This window comes from Crassostrea angulata, chromosome 9, assembly GCF_025612915.1.
Source record: "Crassostrea angulata isolate pt1a10 chromosome 9, ASM2561291v2, whole genome shotgun sequence".
NCBI classification, from domain to species: Eukaryota; Metazoa; Mollusca; class Bivalvia; order Ostreida; family Ostreidae; genus Magallana; species Magallana angulata.
This window is the reverse complement of record NC_069119.1, coordinates 30,634,404-30,657,621: the sequence shown is the minus strand read 5'-3', so window position 1 is coordinate 30,657,621 and position 23,218 is coordinate 30,634,404. Positions and strand designations below refer to the sequence as shown.

At 36.9% G+C, this 23,218-nt stretch overlaps 1 protein-coding gene across 4 annotated transcripts; it reads right to left on the bottom strand.

The window, feature by feature from the left end:
* Positions 1–971: 971 nt before the first annotated feature.
* Positions 972–23,002, bottom strand: LOC128162753 (coiled-coil domain-containing protein CG32809-like). 4 transcript variants are annotated; one of them, XM_052826106.1, is made up of 17 exons: positions 22,304–23,002; positions 19,673–19,780; positions 14,938–15,133; positions 12,549–12,747; positions 10,985–11,126; positions 10,646–10,816; positions 10,048–10,354; positions 9,554–9,719; positions 9,242–9,387; positions 7,468–7,500; positions 5,989–6,170; positions 5,739–5,857; positions 4,991–5,160; positions 4,717–4,792; positions 4,028–4,111; positions 3,410–3,557; positions 972–2,664 (listed from the first exon to the last, which is right to left on the bottom strand). In XM_052826106.1, the coding sequence occupies exons 1-17, from the start codon at positions 22,994–22,996 to the stop codon at positions 1,378–1,380; spliced, it is 4,227 nt and encodes a 1,408-aa protein (XP_052682066.1). In that variant the 5' UTR covers positions 22,997–23,002; the 3' UTR covers positions 972–1,377. The 4 variants fall into 4 exon arrangements, with proteins under 4 accessions (XP_052682066.1, XP_052682068.1, XP_052682067.1 ...); XM_052826108.1 differs by having other exon boundaries at positions 5,030–5,160; XM_052826107.1 differs by lacking the exon at positions 7,468–7,500.
* Positions 23,003–23,218: the final 216 nt, after the last annotated feature.

The window sequence follows — 23,218 nt, the reverse complement described above, 5'->3', positions numbered from 1 at the left end:
CCCTACAAAATTATGAGCAAATATTTGCATTTTCATCCTTATTTTCCCAATTTCAATGGCCCTGGTCCTAGTGCCTGCGTCAAAACGTGGCGTTAAGAGCCTTCCTGGTGTGACTCATTCATAAGCACTGTGGGGAACAAGTTACTGAGCTATTGTTCTAATCTCTACTTATGCTATGTTTTGGTTTTATATGTGCTATCCTGCTACACAACAAACACTGCATTAGCTACTCAAGAATTAACTTTTCCAATTGTAAAGCTGGAATGCAACAACAAGATGCCCGTGAGTCACATTACTTATCTGACCACCGGTTCCAAAACTAATATATGACATCTCTTATGAGGAAAGGACCGTTTGGGTCACAAACTCACTTTGGACTAAAAAACTAGGTACAGTTTCAGTCAAATTTGCCCTGTTTTAGAGTGATTTTAAAAATATCATGAAAAATTGAAATGTATCATTCATCTACACAAGAATACCTATAAACGAAAAATCTATAAATAGTTACCTGATTAGACTTTCACAAGGGTAATTGTGATTTCACAAACATTGCATTTTCCCGTAATTTTCATAAAACTGAGCAGAAGACAGCAATTCCTCAGTGGCTTTTTGAATAGAAAACTATGTCCACAGCCGTCGCCCACAATGAAACTCGCATTTTAACTTTATCATGTAATAACACATAATATATAATAATTTTGTTGTGGGCAACAGCTGCGGACACATTTTCCTCTTCTAAAAACTCATAGAAAATGTGCCATTTTCCATAATTTTTTACTAATTAAATCTTAGGAATGTGCCAATGTTGCAGTCAATTATTTTATGAAACAAGATAAAAGTGTGTAACTTGGTACTTTGTTCAAGATAGTATATGTGTATTTTTATGAGATTTCAACAACTTTTGAATTTTAGGGCAAACATTAAAAGAAACTGTACCTTCTTCTTTTACTGGAATTAAAAAAACAAAAAGAGAATTTTTTTAATTTATTTTCATATTGTCATCAAATTTCAAAATGTTCATAGTCTCCACTATTGGTCCATTCATCCGATGATTAAATAGCATGCACAATTCACATCAAACTTTTATAACAACAGCGCCATGTTTATTTGTAGACGTTGACTAGATTTGAACACCACTAGTAATCCTTCAGAGGTAGATAGAAAACAATTTTCACCGTAACAATTTTCAAATAAAGTCTTTTAAAGCTATCATCTTTTTGTTACAGCAAATTCTCATAAACATCTTTCCAGTAGAAGGCTAGTTTGATGAAGAATACTGTCGTACAAATGTACAACCATTCATACAATTAAAGCACCCATGTTCAGTAGAAGCTAGAAGCAGCCTGAGATTTTTTTTGCACTATGAAGCCTGTATTTCTATGAATTCTCCTTGGCCTTTGGAATTTGTGACTTTTCTTCGGGCTGGGAGAGACTAGATTTCCTCTGGGGTGGAGGGGGTTTTGGTTTTTTACTGGGTATTTTGGGTTTAGCTCCTTGTGCCGTAACATCACCCTGGGATTCTGACCCTCCCTCACTTTCTTTATTCTTCACGGCTATGGCTTCAATGATTCCTTTCTCGAATTTACTGGAAGGTTTCGGTAGAACGCTAGACTTTGGGGTTGAGGTTCCAATGCCGGAGTCTTTGACCAGCATTTGGTGGCCGCCCAGGATTGAAATGTCTTTTGGAGGAAGCTCGGGCTTAGAAGCAACTAGCGACACTGTCCCATTTAGAGAAATCTCAGTGTCCACTTTGACCCCTGGGCTCGGTAATCGACTACTTTTCCTTGGGGGTGGTGGGGGTGGAATTTTTTTAGGTCTCACATCTGGTCCACTACTACTTTCAATTTGTCCGTCCTTTCTTAGACTAAGACTAGGAATTTTGGAACTTGTTGCTTTTTCACTCTCTCGACTAGCTATCGGGGTGGATGTCCTAATTTTTCGCATGATTTTGGATGATTCCACCGTTTCTGTGGATTTCACTGCGGATGAGATTCTTGGAATGCTTGTGGGACTTGATCGCGTTGCCATGGAAACACAACTTTTCCCAGTGGATGACGAAGCAGTTGAACTTGTGGTCACCAACTGAGCAGTCGCGCTTGAATGAGAAAACTGTCCATCCGTAACCGTGTACTGAGTTTCACCAGTACTCGAATCCTTCACTTGCGTGATGTGAACTGTGTAATCCATGAGTGGTCGAGGCGGAGAAAACGAATGCAGTTCCTCCGTCGGAGAAGGTGAGGTAGGAGGTGTGGTAATGGAACTGAAGAACGCGGCTCTGGCCACGTCTTTCTTCATTGCCAGCACAGCAGCTTGATGACGAGGGTCGTCTTCATCAACTCTCTCTTTATCAATTTTTTCCGAAACTTTTTGAGAAGACGACAACCCTTCTGATTTTTTGGCCGTGGTGGTAAATTCTGAAGGCGAGCTGGTACCGGATGAGGTTGCAGAACCACCGGCGGAGGATGGAATCGATGATGCGGTTTTCGGTTTTGCGGTGACTGAGGTAGTGGTGTGTGAAGACTGCTCTTCTGTGACGATTTCTGACACTGATTCTTTGCTGCCAGGTTTAAGCAGACGCGTGGCGATTTCTAGAGACTTGCCGAACTTGAGGGCTTCTTGTTGCGTGATGATTTTCTTCTTTCGTTGTCTTGATGCATCAGCGGCCTGTTGGTAAAAGAAAACACCATAAAAATTCAAAAACACTTTCTCTACATGCATAAATGCAATGTTTACCTACGAAATTATATTGTGTATCCTGTAGACATTCTACGACAAAAAATTAGAAATACAGGTTAATCTCAACAACTCAAAAATCAAGAGACCTTGGAAAGACTTCAAGAGTACAAGATATCAAAGGTTTAAAAAATTTTGGATATTTATATTCTGACCATATAATTGGTCCCAATTTTATGTTAGCAGAAGTTTATATTCAAAACATAGAGGGATTTTCATACATGGTTTTTACAGTACTGTCAGTTAATTGATTTCATTTCAACAAAACAGAACTTGGTTTTGAGTAGGAAAAATATTTTCTTCAGTTGAATACGTTTATTTCATACCTACTGGTGCATATAAACATAATCAATAAATTATCTACAGACTTTGGGCAATTGTATTAGTACGATTATGGCAGCCATTTTGTTTATCAAAATCATTCGCCGATAATAAAACATGTCTTTTTTCTTCGAACAACAAATACCAACCACAGGCGCTTATTTCATAGAAGTTGGCTTATCTACTATAATAATAGCAATATTTGGTCTCAGAAAAGATGGAGATAATTGTTTCTAGTACCAGGTAAATAATCCATCTGTATGAAAAACGAGATTGTGATACATTGTACTAACCCCATTAAAAAATTGATTTAATTTTCAGTATCAATATTATTGACAATAGAAGGATGCTGTACCTCAAGTTTCATCAGCCGTGCCTGGTGATCCGGAACCATGGCTTTAATGTTGTCCAGTAACGCCCGCTTGTCGTCGTCTGACGGAATCTTCCCTCCGACCTGTTTAGTCGGGATCTGCGGAGTTCGATGTTCTTGAACTGACGCCAATCTGTGGGGAAAAAAGAAAATTTAAAACCTTTATTAATTAATGAACAGGAAGAAGTAAAACTTATTATTACTTATATTGATAATGTTGGATGTCAAGAATTTAGGAATATAGACATGATGTGAGATGACCTGTTGTAAATTATTCTTACCTAATGTATGTATATTGAAAATCACACTGCTGTTTTGATGTTTGGCCCTGGTATTAAAGGGACTGTTTGACTATTTGATACTGGGGTATGCCTAACGTTATTTTTTCTGTCTGGCTACAGGGCAGTCTCCAGTGAGTGCTCTTGTCTCCAAATATAGGGCTGTATTTCTCTGGTTATAGGGCAATATTAGGGGACTAAATATTCTAATCTTTAGATATAAGGCTGAAGAAGGGCAATATTTAGTTAGACTCAGTATTCTTATCTCTGGATAAGAGGGCAATATTTCTTGGGATAGCGGGCTATAATTAGACATTGATCCCACCTCTTAAGAGTGAACAGCGTTCCTGTCAGACGTTTACATCGCTTCAGGGCTTCCTCAATGGAATCCGGCTCCTCCTTCAGAAACCTAGGGATAGTAAAACAACAACAAAACTAGTGGGCAGCAATTTTTACAGTATTATTTCTGATATTCAATACATGTACAGTCAAACCTCGTTATCTCGAACTAGGTGGAACTGGTTAAAAACTTCAAGATATCCAAGTATTCAAGATATCAAGGGTAAAATACTTAAATCTTAAGTGTTTGGGACTTATTAATAAAATCACTTTGACATATCCATGGTATTCGAGATATTGGTGTTTGAGATATTGGTGTTCGAGATACCGAAGTTCAACTGTATATCTAATTTTCATAAGAATATTTTTCATTCTGAAATTAATGTATCTGTGAAATAGCTTGATTTTATCCAACAATAATACCATTAACAGAAAGTTTGTTTATACCCCCATTACAGTGAACTTTTTTACCATATTCACCCTAGTAATTACAAGTTGGGGAATCCATTATGGGGCTTTATCATGATGGTAGGTTATATTTCTCCAAATGCAACTAGGTACAAACAAAATCAAAATGAGGCAAAATATTCAAAGATGGTTGAAAAAAAAAACAACAAATATAAATCCAGTAAATGGCGAGTTACTTGAGAGCAAAGAAATAATACTAAAACTGACTTTTCTTCATTGACGACAACTTCCATTTCTCCCGCCATCACTTTCTTCAAATCTTTCTGCATGTCTGGAAATCCAGCTACCAAAAGAACAAGAAATTCCAAAGTTCACAAATAAGAGCTTCAAATGAATGTACCTTCTAAAAATGTCTTCTTAATAAATTCTTTTTTCCTCAGGAGAGAAAATCGGTGAAATATTTCATTTCTTATTTTTAAAGGCTTTTTAATTTCATAATGGAAAAAAAAAATGTGCAATAACAATTTGAACAAGCTCCTACCTTGGTGATGAGATGGAGTAAAGATTGCAGCAGACAAACCTTTGAGTTCTCCAAACGTTTTGGTGACCGTGCTCAACATCAAGGCCATGCCCTCTACGTCGCACATGTTGACGCGACACTGACGCGAGATCACGTCCTCTCTCAGTTCCTCTACCGCCCCCTCCAGATCACTGCAATAAAACCCAGAGACTGTAGATTTTTAAACTTCACATTTAATTTATAACTGTGTATAGAAAAACGCACACAGAAATTGTGACAAGAATTTCCATTTTAAATCCCAGGTTTTTTTGGCATGAAAATGTTATTATATTTATACACAGAAAAAAGAGATGAACATGCATTGTAAGGATGAAAAGGAAATGTTCCTCTGAATATTGTCTAGATATTATATAATAAAGTTGTCTCTAGATTTGGTCCAATGATCTTAAACCTGCTTCAGCCTACTTTTAATCTCTATTTCACAGAATAACTGTATGTGCTTTTTATGAAAGTGAGACACAGATTTAGAACCATTTTAACAGGAGCTTGGACTTTGGGTAGTTGTGTCAAACAGCAATGTGATGTAGGCCTGTCTATTTCACTGTGGGCCACTCAGCCATGGCTCTTTGAAATCAACACGATTTGTCATAGAGTGGTGGCATAGAACTTAGAAAAAGTAAGACTAATAGCAAAAGTTTGCTTGTCTAAGTTTAATGGCCCTGGAGCCTGTTATTAATTTAGTCAAGAGCAGAAAACTCTGTTCTAATACCTGAGTTCCTTGCCTGCCCTGCATTTCTTCTCCAGATATGTCTGACACGACTGGTCTGCCTCCACTCGGTGTTGCCGTAGCAACTGATTGTCTGCTCCAGGAACACTACGTAGGGCAGTCTGAAGGACAGATATTTTTTCCATGTATTCAAAACAATTTCTTAACACTTATGTCAAAAAAAAGCTTACTACATTACAAGTGTAAATTTCACCTACGCATCAATAACCAGTTTTACAGCATTAAAACTCACCGCTATTTTCTTCATGGTTTCGTGAATGGACTCCTGCAGGCTCTCTTTACTCAGTTGATGCATGCGTCGGATCTGGCGTAGATCGCCTTTGAGGTCAGAAGCCTGTTTCTTGATCGTCATGATTCCGTCCTTCAGATTTTTGGTCACTGGTTTCTGAGTGACTCCCGAAATATCAGACAGACCTGAAATGTTTGTTAAACACTGAACTGAAATACTGTAGTTTCTTTATTTTACCCGAGTACTTAATTCCACAAATCAACTGTTTTGCATCGAATTGTGAGAACATAAATTGCCAAATTTTTATCAAAGTTTCATTAAGTTTACATCTGTTAAAAAAAAATTTAAAAGCAAGATTTTAAAATCCCAAAAATGTGCTTCTCACTGTTTTATGCAGAAATTAATAATTCCTAACATTTCATTCGGAATCTACAGTGTTTAAGAAATCATCTACATTTGCATTCTGGAAAATAATTCCATTTTGAAGTAAAACATGATTATCGCAAAACGTGAAAATCTGCAAAATTTGTTGAAAAATGTAGTTTGTTAAAATATCCAATAGGTTTACAATATTTTAAATGAAATGAAACTGACTTCACTTTAATCATAAAATTGTTATATTTAGTGTACTCTTTGTAATAAAAACAAAAATCTCACTCTGTGTCTCACATTTAACAAACCAATCTTACAGTGGTTGCAACAGAGGGAATGTGGTTTCACTTGAGAATCCGCATTTGATGGAAAGAAAAGAACTTTTTACCATTTGAACATAAAAATTACTGTTCAACAAATATGGACAAGGCTCTAGCATCCAGGGTGTAAGAAAGAAGCAGAGCTATTTTGCATTGAATTGTGGGCCAAAAACACGCATCAAATTAGATACTGAAAACAGCAAATTATTGAAGACTTTTCTTGAGGGAGAGGTAAGAAAAAAAGCAAGAACACAAAAAATCTTAATTAATACATGTATAAATCATTTGAGAACATCCATCTAGAAAAGGCATCAGATCTACAAGTGTAATGACATGAAGATACTGTATACATGGAAATATTTGCCCCCATTTTGTTTTCGCCCGTTTTCCCCTTTACTAGAGTCAGCAGGCAAATAGAAGACTGCATGTGTGAATTCAAAACAAATCTTAAATAACTGTACTATGTGTTAATTAGAAAAGAGTATCAATTTCTAACTGTGTCTGGGCGATTTCATAGCGGGGCAAAACCCTTCAAAAGTGTAGAGGGACGAAAATAATAAGGGGAGAAAATAACCCTGTATACAGTATAAATAATAAAAATAAAACAAATGCATGCAATGCTGTCGCCATGGATTTCTCATTTAGCCATAGCAGGAATGGGGTAGAATCATATCTGGACTTACAAAAGGCGAAAAAATCCATGCATTAAAAAGTTTCTTATTCACAACACAGCATACAAATAAACAAGACTTGTCTATGTGTTGAATGCATCACTAAGGTGTAATGATACCTCTACTGAAAGGGAAGTAACTGGCCTCTTCAACTACAACAAAACAGGGAGAGATTCTGTTAGGTTGGCTATAAATTATGCTCTGTTAGTGACAGTAAAAAGGATACTTGTTCCTTCATTCAACATAAAAGATTTAGTTGCTTACTAATTGTTTCAACACCATTACATATGTATATATAAGGTTGCTGTGCTATGGTGGTTGGTCTAGTACTTCTGGTTGCTGAGTTAGTTTGCTCTGGCAGCTTTGGTAAACATACAAATGTTAACTAAGCTGTGTTGCACTGGTAACTAACTACTACCGTAATCCGGTGAATATAATACGCAGTAGTGTACAATACGCACCCCCAACTTTGGGTCTGAAAGGGGTGGGAAAAAGCTTGTTGGGATGTATAATACACATAAAAAAATTGACCAAACGGTAATCCTGAGTATCAACAGAGCAGTTATACTTTGTAAGCACGCTTGAAACTTCATCGCGGGAATATGCTACCGTGAATACCGTTATTAAAATCAACTACTTTCGACAAGCGTTATATGTAAGTGTAGTGAAAAACGGACGGTGTACAATTATGAAGATAACGGACCTAATTAAATTCTTAAATAATTCCTATCAAAGTGATCAATTAGAGGCCTGGAACATAATAAAATATGTGCACAAATAGTTGTGTATAGTACACTTATAGCCTAAGGGGAGTGACAGAGATACCCAAGGTGTCAAGGGTTAGCGGTATAGGGGAGCACAACAATGGCTTCAATTACCGGAATAGGTTATAGAATCATTTATACTCATAATTATTTGCAATAAATCAATTAGCATTACACGAAAATGGTTAAAAATGAGCCACATGATGTGTAAGCTGTTTTCAAAGATCGGTTACATATAGCACGTGGCCGTCCAAGCCAGCATTCTATTAATAACAACAGTAAAGGCGGCGTACACGGAGATAAAGAATAGACAGTTCAAATTAATTTTTAAAGGCCATTTTGAAACAGTTTATTTATTAACAGACTTAAAGTATACATTTTCTTTAGTTACATGCTATAACAATTATTTCCTAAGGGTTATATAATAATATATATACGGCAATGAAGTAATGTTACGATGTATAGTGGGGTATCGGTCTTGTCTGTGAACAGCATAGGTAATACTGTAGTACGATATCCCGTGCTTCACCTAGGGAAAAAATATGTCCAAATCCTATAGGGATGTATAATACGCACCCCTTTCTCATGGTAAAAAATGCTTGGAAAAAAGTGCGTATTATATTCACCGGATTACGGTAGTTGCTGCATAAGAATTCTTGTTTCAAAGCTTGGTAGCTCTAATGAACACATTTCCGGTTACTGAGTTAAGTTGCTATGGTAACTTTCTACTGGTTGCTGAACAAAATTGCTCTTATCTATGTCTGGTTGCTAAGCAATGTTGCTCTTCCCTATGATGAGTTGCTGAGCTAGGTTGCTCGTCAAGTTGAACTGGTCACTTGCTGGATTCTGAGCTATTTTGTGTGGTTACTTACAACTGGTTGCTGAGTTAGGTTGCCCTGGCAACTTGCTACTGGTTGCTTAACTAGATTGCTCTTATTAATGTCTGGTTGTCAAGCAAGGTGCCTCTGTCCTATTATAAGTTTCTAATCTAGGTTGTTCTGGTTACCTACTAGTAGTTACTGGGCTGTTTTGCTCTGGTTACTTGCTACTGGTTGCTGAACTAGTTTGCTTTCATTCATATCTGGTTGCTGAGTTAGGTGGCTCTTATTAGATTGCTCTGGTTACTTACTACTTGTTGCTGAGCTAGGTTGCTCTGATGGAGTGGTTGTGTGACTACTGCGTACACTGCTGGCTCGACTGGCTGTATTGGTCACTGCTGTCTGTACCCAGGCAGCCAGACTGGCTATCTGCTCCTCCATCTTGTGCATTCGAAACCTAGGAAACAGACAAGGTCAAGAGGTCAAATATCAAAATTTTCCATTGAGTATAGTTTATTTTTTTAAACATTTTTTTAAAATGGATATCATAAAGAAATAAACTTCTGAGGAATTGTGATTTAGGAACAATAAAATATAAATCTCTAGCATTGGAGGAACTTTACTGGGTCACATCGTCCTGTGGGGTGGGCTGGGGGGTGACACTCCGAGGTCGCTGGGGGACGTGTTGACTGGGATCTGGGGGGACCCGGTAACTCTGGGACCTCATCGTTCCCTGATTGGTTGGTTCTCCCATCGGTGTGAAGGCCAGTGTGTGTCTGTTCATACCTCCTGTAACAGAAATAATTGTTACTGTATTCATCACTGCTTTAAGAGCAAACTCTGTAAAATGATGTACAAAATGCTTTCACAGTATTCCTCACTGTTTATCTAGCAAACTAAGGATAAATGTAAAGTGATGTACATTCTGAATAAACCAATGTACTGAATCCTCAAAAGAATGTTATGCCTTCCCACTTCAATAGCGATCATACCTCTTGAATAATTATTAAAGAGTGTATCAAAATTTTGACTTGAAACAATTTTTTTCACTTCAAAAAGAAGTAACAATTATCATATTGACTTACTTCAATCTTGAGTGACCATTTGACCTACTTACTTGTATCTTGAGTGACCGGCCCAGTGGCCCGGAGAGGGGACACCATTGTGTTGGCCCTCACCCCCTTGGCCACATAGGTCTGTGGGGGAGCCCCGGGGGCAGTTATTGCATGAGAGGGGGGTGACAAGTCCCTGTAGTAGGGGTCAGCTGACCGGCTCCTGTGGGTGGGAGGGGACCGCCTGACATCAGAGCCATTGTGATACCCAGGATGGTGTCCATTCTGGTGGTGAAGGTGCTCGGGAATGGGGCGAAGGTTTGGTCTATCTGCTGGGGATGTGGACTGATAGTGGGGATTATCTACTGAGTTCTGTAATCAAAGTAGTGAGAGTATTAAAATACACTGTACATATTATGCTTCTCATAAAACAATAACATAAAGTAATACCTCAATATCTCATGATAAATAGGATCAAGAAAAAGCCAAGTTGTCAAATGTTACACAATAGTTGTAATTTTTTTTGCTCTCACTGAATTATAATAATTATAATTTATGATACAAAAAATGAAAACACATAACTCAAAAGACATTGACACAGTATCATCACTTTCTCATCAAACTAATGGCTTAAAATTTTGCAGCACTGTTAATTAACATTACCTGCATTCTGTCTGCTGCATGATATGTGATGTATCCGTAATCTGGCCCTTGACCTCTCGGTAATGACCTTGACCTATCAGCAGATTTTGCCCTCTGTGCTGGACCCTGTTGCTCCTGGTATGGGGGATAGGAATGTGTCATTCCTGAGGGAAGAGTTTGTGACCTTCGACCCTGAATTTTAAGTAAAAATAATCTTACAGTCACTCCCCTTTTCCTTATATTTCAATAAACAAAAATACCTTTTTTCTGCATTACCGGGCATAATAATATTACTTGAGAAACTAAAGTTTATTATTTTTTTTATTGCTCTTGGCAAAAGTTTTTGGGTTGGCGCCATACTTGTTCTGGAATTCTGGGCGGAGTGTTTTCTCTGGAGGCCTGCATTTGTTTCCCACGGACCTCAGGGGGTGGTTCACGGACCCTCTGAGGGTCGTCGTTGTCCGATTCATACAGGCGTAGCACCGTGCGATCCTTGATGTCTCTATAAAGACAAACAACCAAAAAATCTATATTGCACAACACAGTGCAAATCTACGCTACATTTACTGAGCATATCTAAAGGGCACCTGCACCGTGCAGGGAATCGGAACAGACTCTTAGTAATACAAAGATTGTGCAACATGCTTGTCACTTTTAACAGCCACACCAGCATTCCTATATGATAAAGATGAAAGTATCACTGATGATTTGCCACTGTTTAGAAAGAATCAGGTTCATCTCTGTAATTATCTATCACCAAATAACTAAAACACATGGCTTGCTGTCATTGCTACTGGTTTTTTGGATCTAATTTACAGGACATCCTTATAACCTCATAACTTCCCCCTTTCTTCAATTTTGTAAATTGTCTTATTCAATATCTATTAACTATCGTACTCTACTGAAAATAACCAGACAGAATAGAAATTCTTGCTGTGAGATCATGCTATTCAAGATTCAAATACAGTATTCAGGGTTATTTTCACCCTGGGTAATTTTTGCCCTTCTACACTTGCAAACAGTTTTACTCCGTCTTGAATTCGCCCAGACAAAGTTGTGTTTAAAGAATGATAATTTGAGAACATTTAAATTTGCCCATTCTTCAATTCGCCCACTGACAACAATGTCGAAAGGGGCAAAAAAATAAAACGGGAGCGAATATTTCCCTTTTATACAGGAATCCTCTAAAATTCTTAAATTTCATTATGGATTTTCGTTGTCTATTTATATGCCTCCTCTTTGTAAAGTGAAATCGATGCTTGATGTAAGATAAATAGTAGCCTACATACTGTAAACCAATTTTTATTCGCGATGACTTTATTTCGCGATTAACAGCCGATAAACTGGTTCGCGACGACTAATGTTCGCGACCAAGTCTTATCAAGACCTGTTTTGTTATAAAAACTATAGACAAAGATTTGGTTCGCAGTGAAAAATATTTGCGAAGACAAGGCTCTCGCTAACCTCGCTAAATTTTCTCGCATGCAAATAAAAGTTGGTTTACAGTGACCACTCTCATCAGACTTACTGTATATCCTCTAACTAATTTTATATATTTGATATGACTATGTCTTCAAGTTGGTTCTATTTATTGAACAGTGCATCCTTTAGTTCTTACTGAAGTCCTCTAGCCGATTGTATATATATTGGACATGGTGTGATATATATTGGACGATGTGTGCTACTGTGGTTTCATTAATATTCAAGGGTATCACATTTCGTGGATAAAGTAAAAATCACAGTTTCAAGGATATGTAAATTCGTGGCCAATGACCCCATCAATACAAAATGTTAATAGAAATTGCATTTCAATGAACATTTAATTTCGTGTATCAACTTAAAAACAAAATCCACGAAAATTGATATTCAACGAATATTGATGAAACCACAGTATATATTGGACTTTGTGTCCATTCAGACTTACTGTAAGTCCTCCAGCTGGTAGTATATATTAGTCATTGTGTCCAGTATGTAGATCTTCTGTTTGGGAGAAGCCAGGTACTCCATGGTCAGTTTCCCAGGGAACGACCTAACGAACAGCGCCCGGACCGTGTCGAGGTGGGTGACCTCATTAGGAAGCTCCGCCTTCTTTGTCTGGTTCCCTGCCACCAGGAATACCACACCTGTGAAAATAATTGAGACACATAAGTTATATGTAACTTTTAATAATTCACATGAAACTGGTCACTTCTGAATATCAATTCATATACTATCATTTGTCTCTTTAAAATATTTTAACACTTTTGATACAATTACATGTACATGTTATGAGTTTTGATAAAAATAAAACAAAACCCTGAGAACTCATTCTTTTCATATGTTCCATGTTTTTGAAAAAAGGCAAACTGAAATGAATTATTTGGGCCTTCATCCTTTTAACTCTGTTCTTTTTGTCTTCTGAAAGCTAAGAAAAGTCATTGCTCCACCCCTTCCTTCCTATTCTCCTTAAGATTTTACTGTTAAAATTGAACTTCTGGTATTATTCTCTCTCTCTCTCTCTCTCTCTCTCTCTCTCTCTCTCTCCTCACACACACACACCCCTCCCCCTCCTACATTTTACAAATGACAGTTCCTGACAGTCTTATCACATTCAGCCCAGTATCACCAACAAAACAAGGGGATCTCCATGGGATTCTGTCAGAATTTGCTGATAAATGCCCTCCACAGAGAAGAGAATGAGAGACGAAAGAACATGATAAAAACCAGGCGCAGTTTAATGACTGGCCACTTTATTTTAAACTCATTTCATGACTTCTCCTTCATTAGAAGATTGGCAAATTGTGAGACTCTTGATATTTTGTCTGATTTGTAAGTAAGTTAGCTACATCTTAGAGAATTGCTATCATTCGTGTAAACAAGATTTATATATATACGCAGATTTATATATAGGGAGGCACTTTGTTTATTTAGATCTTTGGTGAATTTTATGTCCAGAAGTATATTTTGGGATATATGTCTGCCATATGACCCTTTTTTCCCTGGGTAATGGAACACATATATTTCAGATACCTTCTTTTAGATGTAAAAAAAAAATTCATATTGACTTATCATTTGTTTCAAACATACACACCCACTCCTATACAAAATACAATTCTAATACTTCAAAGATGTACGTAACTTGTCATTAAAGATAATACATGTAGTTTAATCCTTCTCCGAGCCATGAAGGCACAAAGGGCCGAGAGACATTGACTCCCCCTGGATGGGAAACCAGTCCATCACAGGTTATCTCCCAGCATCAGTTGGGTGGACTGAGACAATACAGATAAAGTGATTTGTCTAAGGGCACATCACAGAACATCAAAATGACCACAGCTGAGCTTGAACCGGCGACCCTTGGGTTACTGGCCTAACTGAGTCATTTGCTCAACACGATTCTCTTACAGCACTAAAATTTCTTCCATACTACCAGTATGTGTCTTTGAGTGCATGCTACAGTTCAAAAAATATTTAACTTTTCTTATCATTCATAATTATTATAAAATTGATAAGAAGCATATAGGAAATGGTTCATTTTATTTCAATGTTGCCAGTAAAACCAAACAGTCAATTTAAGATTCATCAACCTTCATTTAAAATTTTGCTGTTTTCCCCAAAAGAAATCTAATCCATTACTGAAATTGAATGCAGTCTCAGCCTAACTTGCTATGCATGATTCGAATAAACTTGACATCATTATAGGAATACAAGTAAAATGTTTTTTAAATAAATGTTCTGACAAAGGTTATCTCTCCTACTAGAGGGTCAAGGTGCCTTGAAAAATTATGATATGAACCCATGGTACCTTTATTTTCTATACAAAATGTACCCTTGCGGTAACTATCCAAAACTTTGTCACTGGATGATTATCTCACTTAACCTATCAATTTTTTTACTACACATTGGGTGAGGACCTAAACAACTTATCATTTTATTTCATACAGTAGGTGGGGACCTTGGTAACTTCATTTGTTTACTATGTCAGAGACAATGGGTGGGACCTCAGTTACTTTACCTGTCACTTTTTCATACACACTGGGTGGGGACCTCAGTAACTACATTTGTTACTTTGTCACACACAATGGGTGGGACCTCAGTTACTTTACCTGTCACTTTTCTATACACACTAGGTGGGGACCTCAGTAACTTTATCTGTTGCTATGTCATTTACAATGGGTGGAGACCTTGGTAACTTTAGCTTTCACTTTGTTATAGCCAACGGTTGAGGACCCCAATAACAACCAGTGAAATTTACCAGTCTTTTTCAATAAGGACCTCATTACCTATACCTGCCACTTTATCATACTTATTAGGTAGGGTCTTTCTTCACTCACCTGAAACTTTGTCATAGACATTGGGTGGGGACCTCATGGCAGGCATGCTATTCCTCATCCACCCCCCTCGCCTGAATGTAGTGGACCCGTCCACACTGGACATGGTGTCTGAGCGGTTGTCATAGTCCTGTTCACAGCCGGGGTTATAGGTCACCACTGTGGTCGCCCGCCGGTGGGGGTCACGGGGTCGCCGGTTCTAAAAATAGATAAATATGTCACAAAATTTAAATTTCATAGCCCAGGATTTTTTTCCTAAATACAGTAAGTACAGTGCTAGGAACTGTTTTGATTCTTGATATATTTCTAAAGGGTGATGTAATCATTCAATAAAGTAGATAAAACAAAGTGGTTGTTGAAAAGGCTCAATTCATCTCCATCAGAAAAAAAATTGTGATGTCAAGGCTTTTTTGTTTAATAGCTTCTTCGATTTTTAAAACAAAATTTGGCTTTTTATGCTTTGCCAAAAATTAAATTTATCTGATATCAGATATTTGCATTTAAAGTATTAATGCAATTTGAAAATCAGACAACTTATAGAAGAATTTGAAGATAACGTCCTTGTAAAATTTCAAAACAAATAATGCTTGACTAAACTTATCAAAGGTTTCTTAGCATTGCAGTAATGGTGAAAAAATTCTGCATGTGGAGGAATTTTTTCCTCAGATTTATGGAGGTTTGTGCGATCAAATATGACACGATCCTCCTAATTTACCCAACATGCATCCCTAAAAAAAAACCAGGACAGATTTATTCTACCTAATCTCATGCAACATGCGGCATGTCTACATAACGGCATGTCTACATAACATGTCTACATAACGTTCTCCTGAGAGAGTAAACGATAAATCAATCGAGTTTATCCCCCCCCCCCCTCCCCTTTCATTGACATGCACCTAATCTACCTAAAACTTGAGTGAAAGAAGAAATGACTCACTTCTCTTTTCCTTTTTTAAACTGAGACCAAAAAAAAGTGCAAAATGAGGCCACAGGCCTGATGGGGAGGGGGTTGATTTTCAAAAGGAATGCTGAGATACGTTTTAAAGAAACCTGTCCATAGGTATACAGGAAAAATCTAGTAAGACAAAATGAGAAATGAATGTAAAATAAGAGCAAGGGGAAGGGGGGTGCATTTAAAAAAATAAACAATAAAGGAATGCTGAGCTCCATTTTAAAAAGAAAAGTTCCTGCAAAGGTATCTGATAAAATGACAGGGGAGATAACAGACATCTGTTCTCTGGAGTGAGTGAGATAGTGAGTGCAGATAGTGAGTGCACTCGGGCGACTTTGGGAGGCCCTGATAATATTGCAACGTCCCTTACCATTATAGCAGACAACTACATACACCATTAATAAAACACAAACAACTCATCAAGGGCATTCTTCCCACATAACAGGAATTGTCTGTTTGATCTACAACATATTGTGACAATGTGTTACGTCAGTGTCAATGTAAGATAGTGCATTCTCTCATCAGGTGAGAGAGAGAGAGAGAGAAAAACCTGTGCAAAATAACATTCTGTTAATCCACATGAACAAGATTACTTTTTCTTGTTGTCTAATTAGAATTACATTGTAAATCACAGTTGCACAAAAGTTAATTTGAACAAAATTTGTTCCAAAATTAAAGACAAGGTATTTTCAATAAACTGCTCTCACCTTCTCTTAACATATCTAATAATTAAAACATGATTTTAAACCAGATTGTAAAAAGTAAACATTTTCTGCATGATTCATCACTGAGATATTTGAAACTCTTTAATTTTCAAAATTGATAACTTATTTGGAAAATTCAAATTTACTGCTGATCATAATACACGTACCTATTTGCCTTCTTTTTTTGTTTTTTATTATTTAAGTTAATTTATGCAATTAACAATATTTTGCGGGTTTATACCATCCTTAAATTGCACCATGTTTTCAGAAATTGAACCACAACATATTTTATCCCTGATTCTCTATCAAGTTTTAAAAAGCCTTAATTGCTTAACTTAATTTAAGGCTATGCTTAAAATACAATCAAATAAGATCATTTATATGAAACAAATTACTTTTCTCACCATATTGTAATGGTTCCATATAACTCTCTCAACAGAATTCATGGTTGGATTAACTGCGAAAAACACATGAAAAAAAAAAAAACAAATCGGAAAAAAAAAATTAACAAATAAATGTCTGTCCAAGGAAAGGAAAGGAAAAGTTTTAATCCACAGCCATGAAAATCAGTGTAAATGACACACAGGTCCTTACGAAAAATGTGTGAATCTCACGAATAATCATCCAAGAGAAACCCCCCCATAAAAAATCAATGCTGGTTACGCAACACTTCCAGCCACATTGTGAGGATTCTCCTGAGTCAACAGAAGCTCAACTGTCAGCCGAATTCCCTTGGCGCTGGAGACACACCTGTTCAAACTTTTTACCCAGAGAGAGAGAGAGAGTCGAGGCTTCCTGAATGAAATTCTAATCAACAGGTTGACATTGAGGGCTTCCTCCACCTATACAGTCCCGTGCTCTTCCTGTTTACGATTACATCATAATATCTTCACTTCGCCTTTACCTGACAACCAAACTCTCTTTTCCCATTAAGCCACGAAATCTGGTTATTTTTTTCTCTCTCCCCACCATTAGGCGATATTCAGACTTTAAGTGAACTGGACAGTATATAACGTATCTTTCCCATTTCCTCCTAATCTCCTCACTTTCTTTTTTTTTCGCTGCCTTAATTCAATTTTTTTTTCTCTCCTTTCGTCTACTACTTAATCTGACCTGCTTGAAAAAAAAACAAACTTCAAACAAAGATCTTCTTCACTTCAGGGTGGAATAAACTTAGTTTGCGCAAAGCACTGAAATCTGTTGATTTATCACACGTAAATGCAATAAAGGCCCCTACTGTATTCCTAGTGAAACTGCATCCATAGACACGTGAATGCAGTCTGAATAAGATAACTGTCACCCATTACACTCCAACACAGCACCCCCTCACAGAAAGATCTGATATCACAGCTTTGGAAATCAACTCTCCTGAGTTTTTTCATGAACAGATTCACTATTTTCTTGACAGTTTCAGTTGGAAGCAAAAGACATGTTCATTCCTCTACCAAGCCATGTTTGACAAGAGTAAAACCATTGAAAAAAAAAAAATGCAGACACAACTTTGGAAATCAACTCTTATGGATTTTGAATTTTTTCCCCCAAAACACAGATTCAATATTTTCTTGGCAATTTCAGTTGGAATTTAGCAAGATTGGAAGTTCTCTCCAATTGACAATAGTTATACAATCTAGCCACTTGTCTTGTTGAATGAAAACTTCTCCCAAAATCAAGATCCTCTTTAATAGATAGTTGACAAATCCATCCAGCACCTGTCTTGTATAGCTGAATAAAAACTTCATGCAGGCAAAACCTTTGATATTCACCCCGAACCTTCAGAACATGTTTACAATTGGAAGATAAGATCTTTCCAATTCGCTCTCAGTGCCTCTGTCAAATGATCGAAAATGAAACACTTCAAACTACTATGGTTTCGATGTCTGTCAGAGAGAAAGCTTTGCATGGGCTTCACTGGGGCTCCATTCCTCTGGTTTTATTCTGAGACACAGATTAATTGTCATATGAAATATTTTTTTTCTCTCTTGCTTGTTCCTGACGAAAAAAAAATATCGGAAAACATGCAATGTGGATGATCCAACATTGTCTCTGTATTAATCAATAGACGGAAAAAATAAAACTACATGGAAATCTGCATTCTTCCTCTCTCTCTCTAGACTGGTCCATGCAACGCTAATCAAGTTAATGATGCTGAACCGTAAATAATGACAAATCACATGAAAAATCTGCAAGACACATGGTGATTGAGCCAATATCCTTCTGGGTTTTTTTATTTTTCTCCAACATACAGACCATCTGCTCAATCCATTAGTAATAAAAAAAATTTTGGAAAAAAACCTCTCCATTAATAAATGTCTAATGAGACAATCAACAAAAATGAAGTTCTCTGTCACAAACACCAAGGCGAGTTTGTTTTTTTTCTTCTGATATTTGTTTTTTCGTTTGACAATAGATTTTTCAAAGTCGTTTTATCACGTTTATTGCATGAAGCTGGGGTTCAGAGAAATGTCCGATAACAGGTTAATAATTATCTAAAAAATTGTCGGTTTTGTCATTTTCTTCTTGATAAATTGACAATACAAAAGAGCGCTGCACCACAGGGCTGTAAAACATGGCCATTTAACAAGAAATAAATGAGTGGACTTTTAATTTGATCCCAGCACGTGCTGTCTCTCTAAATTCTCCAGGTAAAGTAAGGTAACATTGCCGCTCCTCAACAGAAATATGTCCCAGATTTCAACACGTTCAATAATTCAAACATAAGACCACAAGATCACTGGCAATACCACCACCCCCCTCCCAACCCCCAACCCCCCCCCCCCCCCCCCCCAAAAAAAAAACCCACCACATTCCTTTCCTTACAAATTACTTCTTCTTCTAAACAGTGAAAAATAACATCCCTTAATTACAATCAGTAAATAATTGGCTACCCAACCCATGTTTGGGTTTTCAAATAATTCCATAGTAGGCATGCACTGATTTAGAACAGGGGTGTCCAGAGCCCCCCATCCCCCTAAATGAACCAGGAACAAAACAAGACAGTAAAGAAATGGGCAAAGACAATTCTTGCCGATAAATTTACATTCAAGGATAATTTTCATCAGTAAACTAGTCTCTTTCTTGTTACCTGTACTGGGTATCCGCCCTCGCTCGCCGGTCGATGAATACGCTCTGCGTACTGGGGGTACCTCTTTGCCAGCATCGTCATGAAGGCCTCCCTCTTCTTAGAGCTTTCCTTTGGAAAAAAATTCAACCAGAATTAAAACACAATTACAAGCTTATGATAAGGTTCATGAATGAAAATATCAATTATCACTCCGACTGAAAATTCATCATCAGCTTAAATTTTGATCAAGAGAAGTCAACAGTGACATTCAGTTAAATGGTAAAACTATCATAGAATTGTAATTTAGGTAAACTGATCTGTCTGGCTGTCAAAAAAAATTATAACTTATACTGCAACAACAATGAATCATACTTTATATAATCAATTATAATAATGCTGTGATGTCATTTGCTTGTTCTTTAGCTCTTATCAGTCTGATATTAGTGAGCTTAAGCATCATTCTTGTCTTGATATTACAGTTAAAGTAAATCCACCCTCCTGTGACGTCATACATTTTACATAAACCATGAATCCATTACAATTCTTGCAAATAGATTTGTAATTTCTAAGTTATTATAGGTGCACATAAAAAACTCAAATCATTGTTTACTTGGAGATATTTAATAAGCGTTTTTCATCCTTATATTCGACATAATTCAATAATGACAAAGGGAAATAACTCTTTTCTATTTTTCTCTAAGTGATATATCTAAATGCTATAATTTTCCTAATGTAAACAATTTTTTCTCTTTTTTTTAAAAATTAATTTTAGTTTTCTGGCATAGTAAGCAATTAAATTTAAATAGATAAACAAGTATCCATCCACTTTTATTTAATTTTTAAACAAGAAAAAGTGTGATTTTCAGATGATAATTTCAGCCTTTGGTTTTTATTACCGTACAACTTAAATAGTATGGATACATATATATTTTATTTATTTTTTGATGAAATTCAAGTCCAATAAGTTAAAAAAAGTTAAGTTTTTTAATATTGAACCCATAATTTTATAGGTACTGAGTTACCTTAAGACCACCGGATGGTCAACAAATTACCCATCACATCCACCTTAAAATTCTCAATGTAATATTTTTGGCTATAAACTATTAATTAATAAAGAAAAAAATTCAAATATATGAGCTTTAAAATTTGAATGGTTTCTTACATCTTTATATGGAGCTCTTGTTCTCAAGGAGATTAATATGGTCTAAAAATGACCACAACTATATCCAGCCCTCTTAAAAATAGACTGCTGCAGTACTGCAATATCCTTCAAATTCAGACTGAGGTGTTTTATGAACACCTCCACTACTTAAAGGCTGTTCAATATTAATTCCATGTTAAACGTAATCCATGCATGTAGATTTAAGAGTAGTTATGTTTTAGAAAAAAACGAACTCCTATTGAAATTTGATCTTTTCAAGTTTGATTTTACTGAAATACTTCGATCTGTAGAAATTTGACATGTTTAGAGCACATTAGGGACTAAATATATCAGATACTCAATGTCAGGAAAAATCATTATCAAAGAGGTAGCCTACATGTAGCTTGAACGCTCACTGTGTGTTAAAATCATTTCTTTGAAAATTTTGTTTGTTTTAATTTGATTGCCCTCCCTCGAAGGTTTGGTATTTTGAAGTAATATTAAACTTAGAATTAATTTTGGACAGCCTATTAAAATTGAAAGTTGAAGGCAGTGCATGCCTCATATTAAAAGTTCTGTATGAAAAAACATCATATACTTTGATGTTTGTTCATTTCAAAAACTGTGATATACTTTTTCATACAAAACTTTATTCAGCATTTATAATAGTCAAAACACTGCCTTTAAATTGCATTACATGGGACAGTCTGATTTTGAAGGATATACAAGTATCAGTACTGAAACATATTTTCTAAGCTTAATATCGAGCTGATGCTTACTAGCATTAGACTATCAAAAGTGAATTTTTAGAATGCAAGAATAAAGGACTGACATGTCAGCAGGTTTTTTTTGTTTTCTATCCCAATGGGCCTCACACTTTCTATATTTTCTGATACAGAACTGTATTCAGCATATATCCAATACATGTATAAAGGTTTAAATTTTGACAAGAGATCTAAAAAATTTGAATATCAACCACTCATTCAATCTCTTTTTCTCTCATCTTTCATCTCTCTCTCTCTCTCTCTCTCTCTCCCCTGTCACTCTCTTTTCTGTCTGTCTCTCTCCTATCTCTCTCTCTCTCTCTCTCTGATATCCAGCATGCCAAATGTTGATTTGCAGGTGTATTTGATCCTCTCATTAACAATTAATGCATTTTCATTTTTTCCTGTTGCATAACTGTTATCTATTCTGGCACAGTCATACGTTTTCACAGTATATCACAGAATATGCTCCAGGCTTTTCTTTTGGCAATAAACCTTCTCTAAAAATTACCTCAGCTCAGAACACTGAACATTTTAGCAAAAAAAAAATAACCATCTCTCAAACATGTTCATCAGTTATGAATGATTCTTGCTATAACTTAAGGGTACAAAGCACTCAAAATTTCCATCATTCTTACTTTTTGTCAATGACTCGTTCACATGTGTCATTATTATTACCGGTACAACAAATAACAACAAAAACTCAAAAATAGCATCACAACGCTACAACATTATAATACAGATTACCTCCTTCCTGAATTCCCTCAGCAAGAAGTTTAAGAAATCGACCGATTCCTGGGACAGTTCCCCGAGTCTGGCTGGTTTGTCTGGTGGGGTCGCCTCCACCTGTGAGGTCCCAGCACCACCTGCCCTAGACTGGAGGGACAGGTAAATGGGACTGTCAGGGGATCCAACATTGACACTGTTAGCATCGCCACGAGACACGGAGCCGGGGGACTTTATCGTCGGCGTCTGCTGCGTCTTTTTCAGTATCCCTCTCCTCACAGGAAGGTCATCATCATAGTGATGGTTGCCATGGTAACTCTGATGAACGTCTGCTTCTATTTTGTGCACCTGAGGATGATGGTGGCGGCCGACCTCAGAGCCATGTGCCCTTGACCTATTTACCCCAAGGTCAGTTTCTTCTAAATAAGGAGTGTCACTTTTCAGATCCAAAAGGTACTGGGGTCTCTGTTTTGGAGGGGTGTGTGTAGTAAGGGGTACAGATTCGAACTGTCTTGGACCTGTCCCCCTGACAGGTTTCTTCGTGGGTCCTCTCCTGCTTCTTTCTTGACCTACATTCCAGTTCATGGCCGCTGCCGGTTGCCGTTGATGTGGGCTGCGGTCTCGCACCACTGTCACTTCCTGTCCACATTGGGAATGAGCCGTGAATCCCCCGAACAGACAGCCCAGAACCGAATCCTTCATAGCCTTAAACATGGGCCATGTAAAATCAGACACCACCACCTCTTAAAATGGAATATTATCATCCATCAATGCTGGTTCTAAACATTTTGAAACAGACTTGACCAAAAAAGCGTCACTGTATTTACTCGTGTGGAATCATCATCACATTCCATCATCATTTCCTCTCTTCGAATTTGTCAATTTAGACAATGCCACAATATCGACTTGCGGCAGGAATTCCTCTCTAGTCTCAAT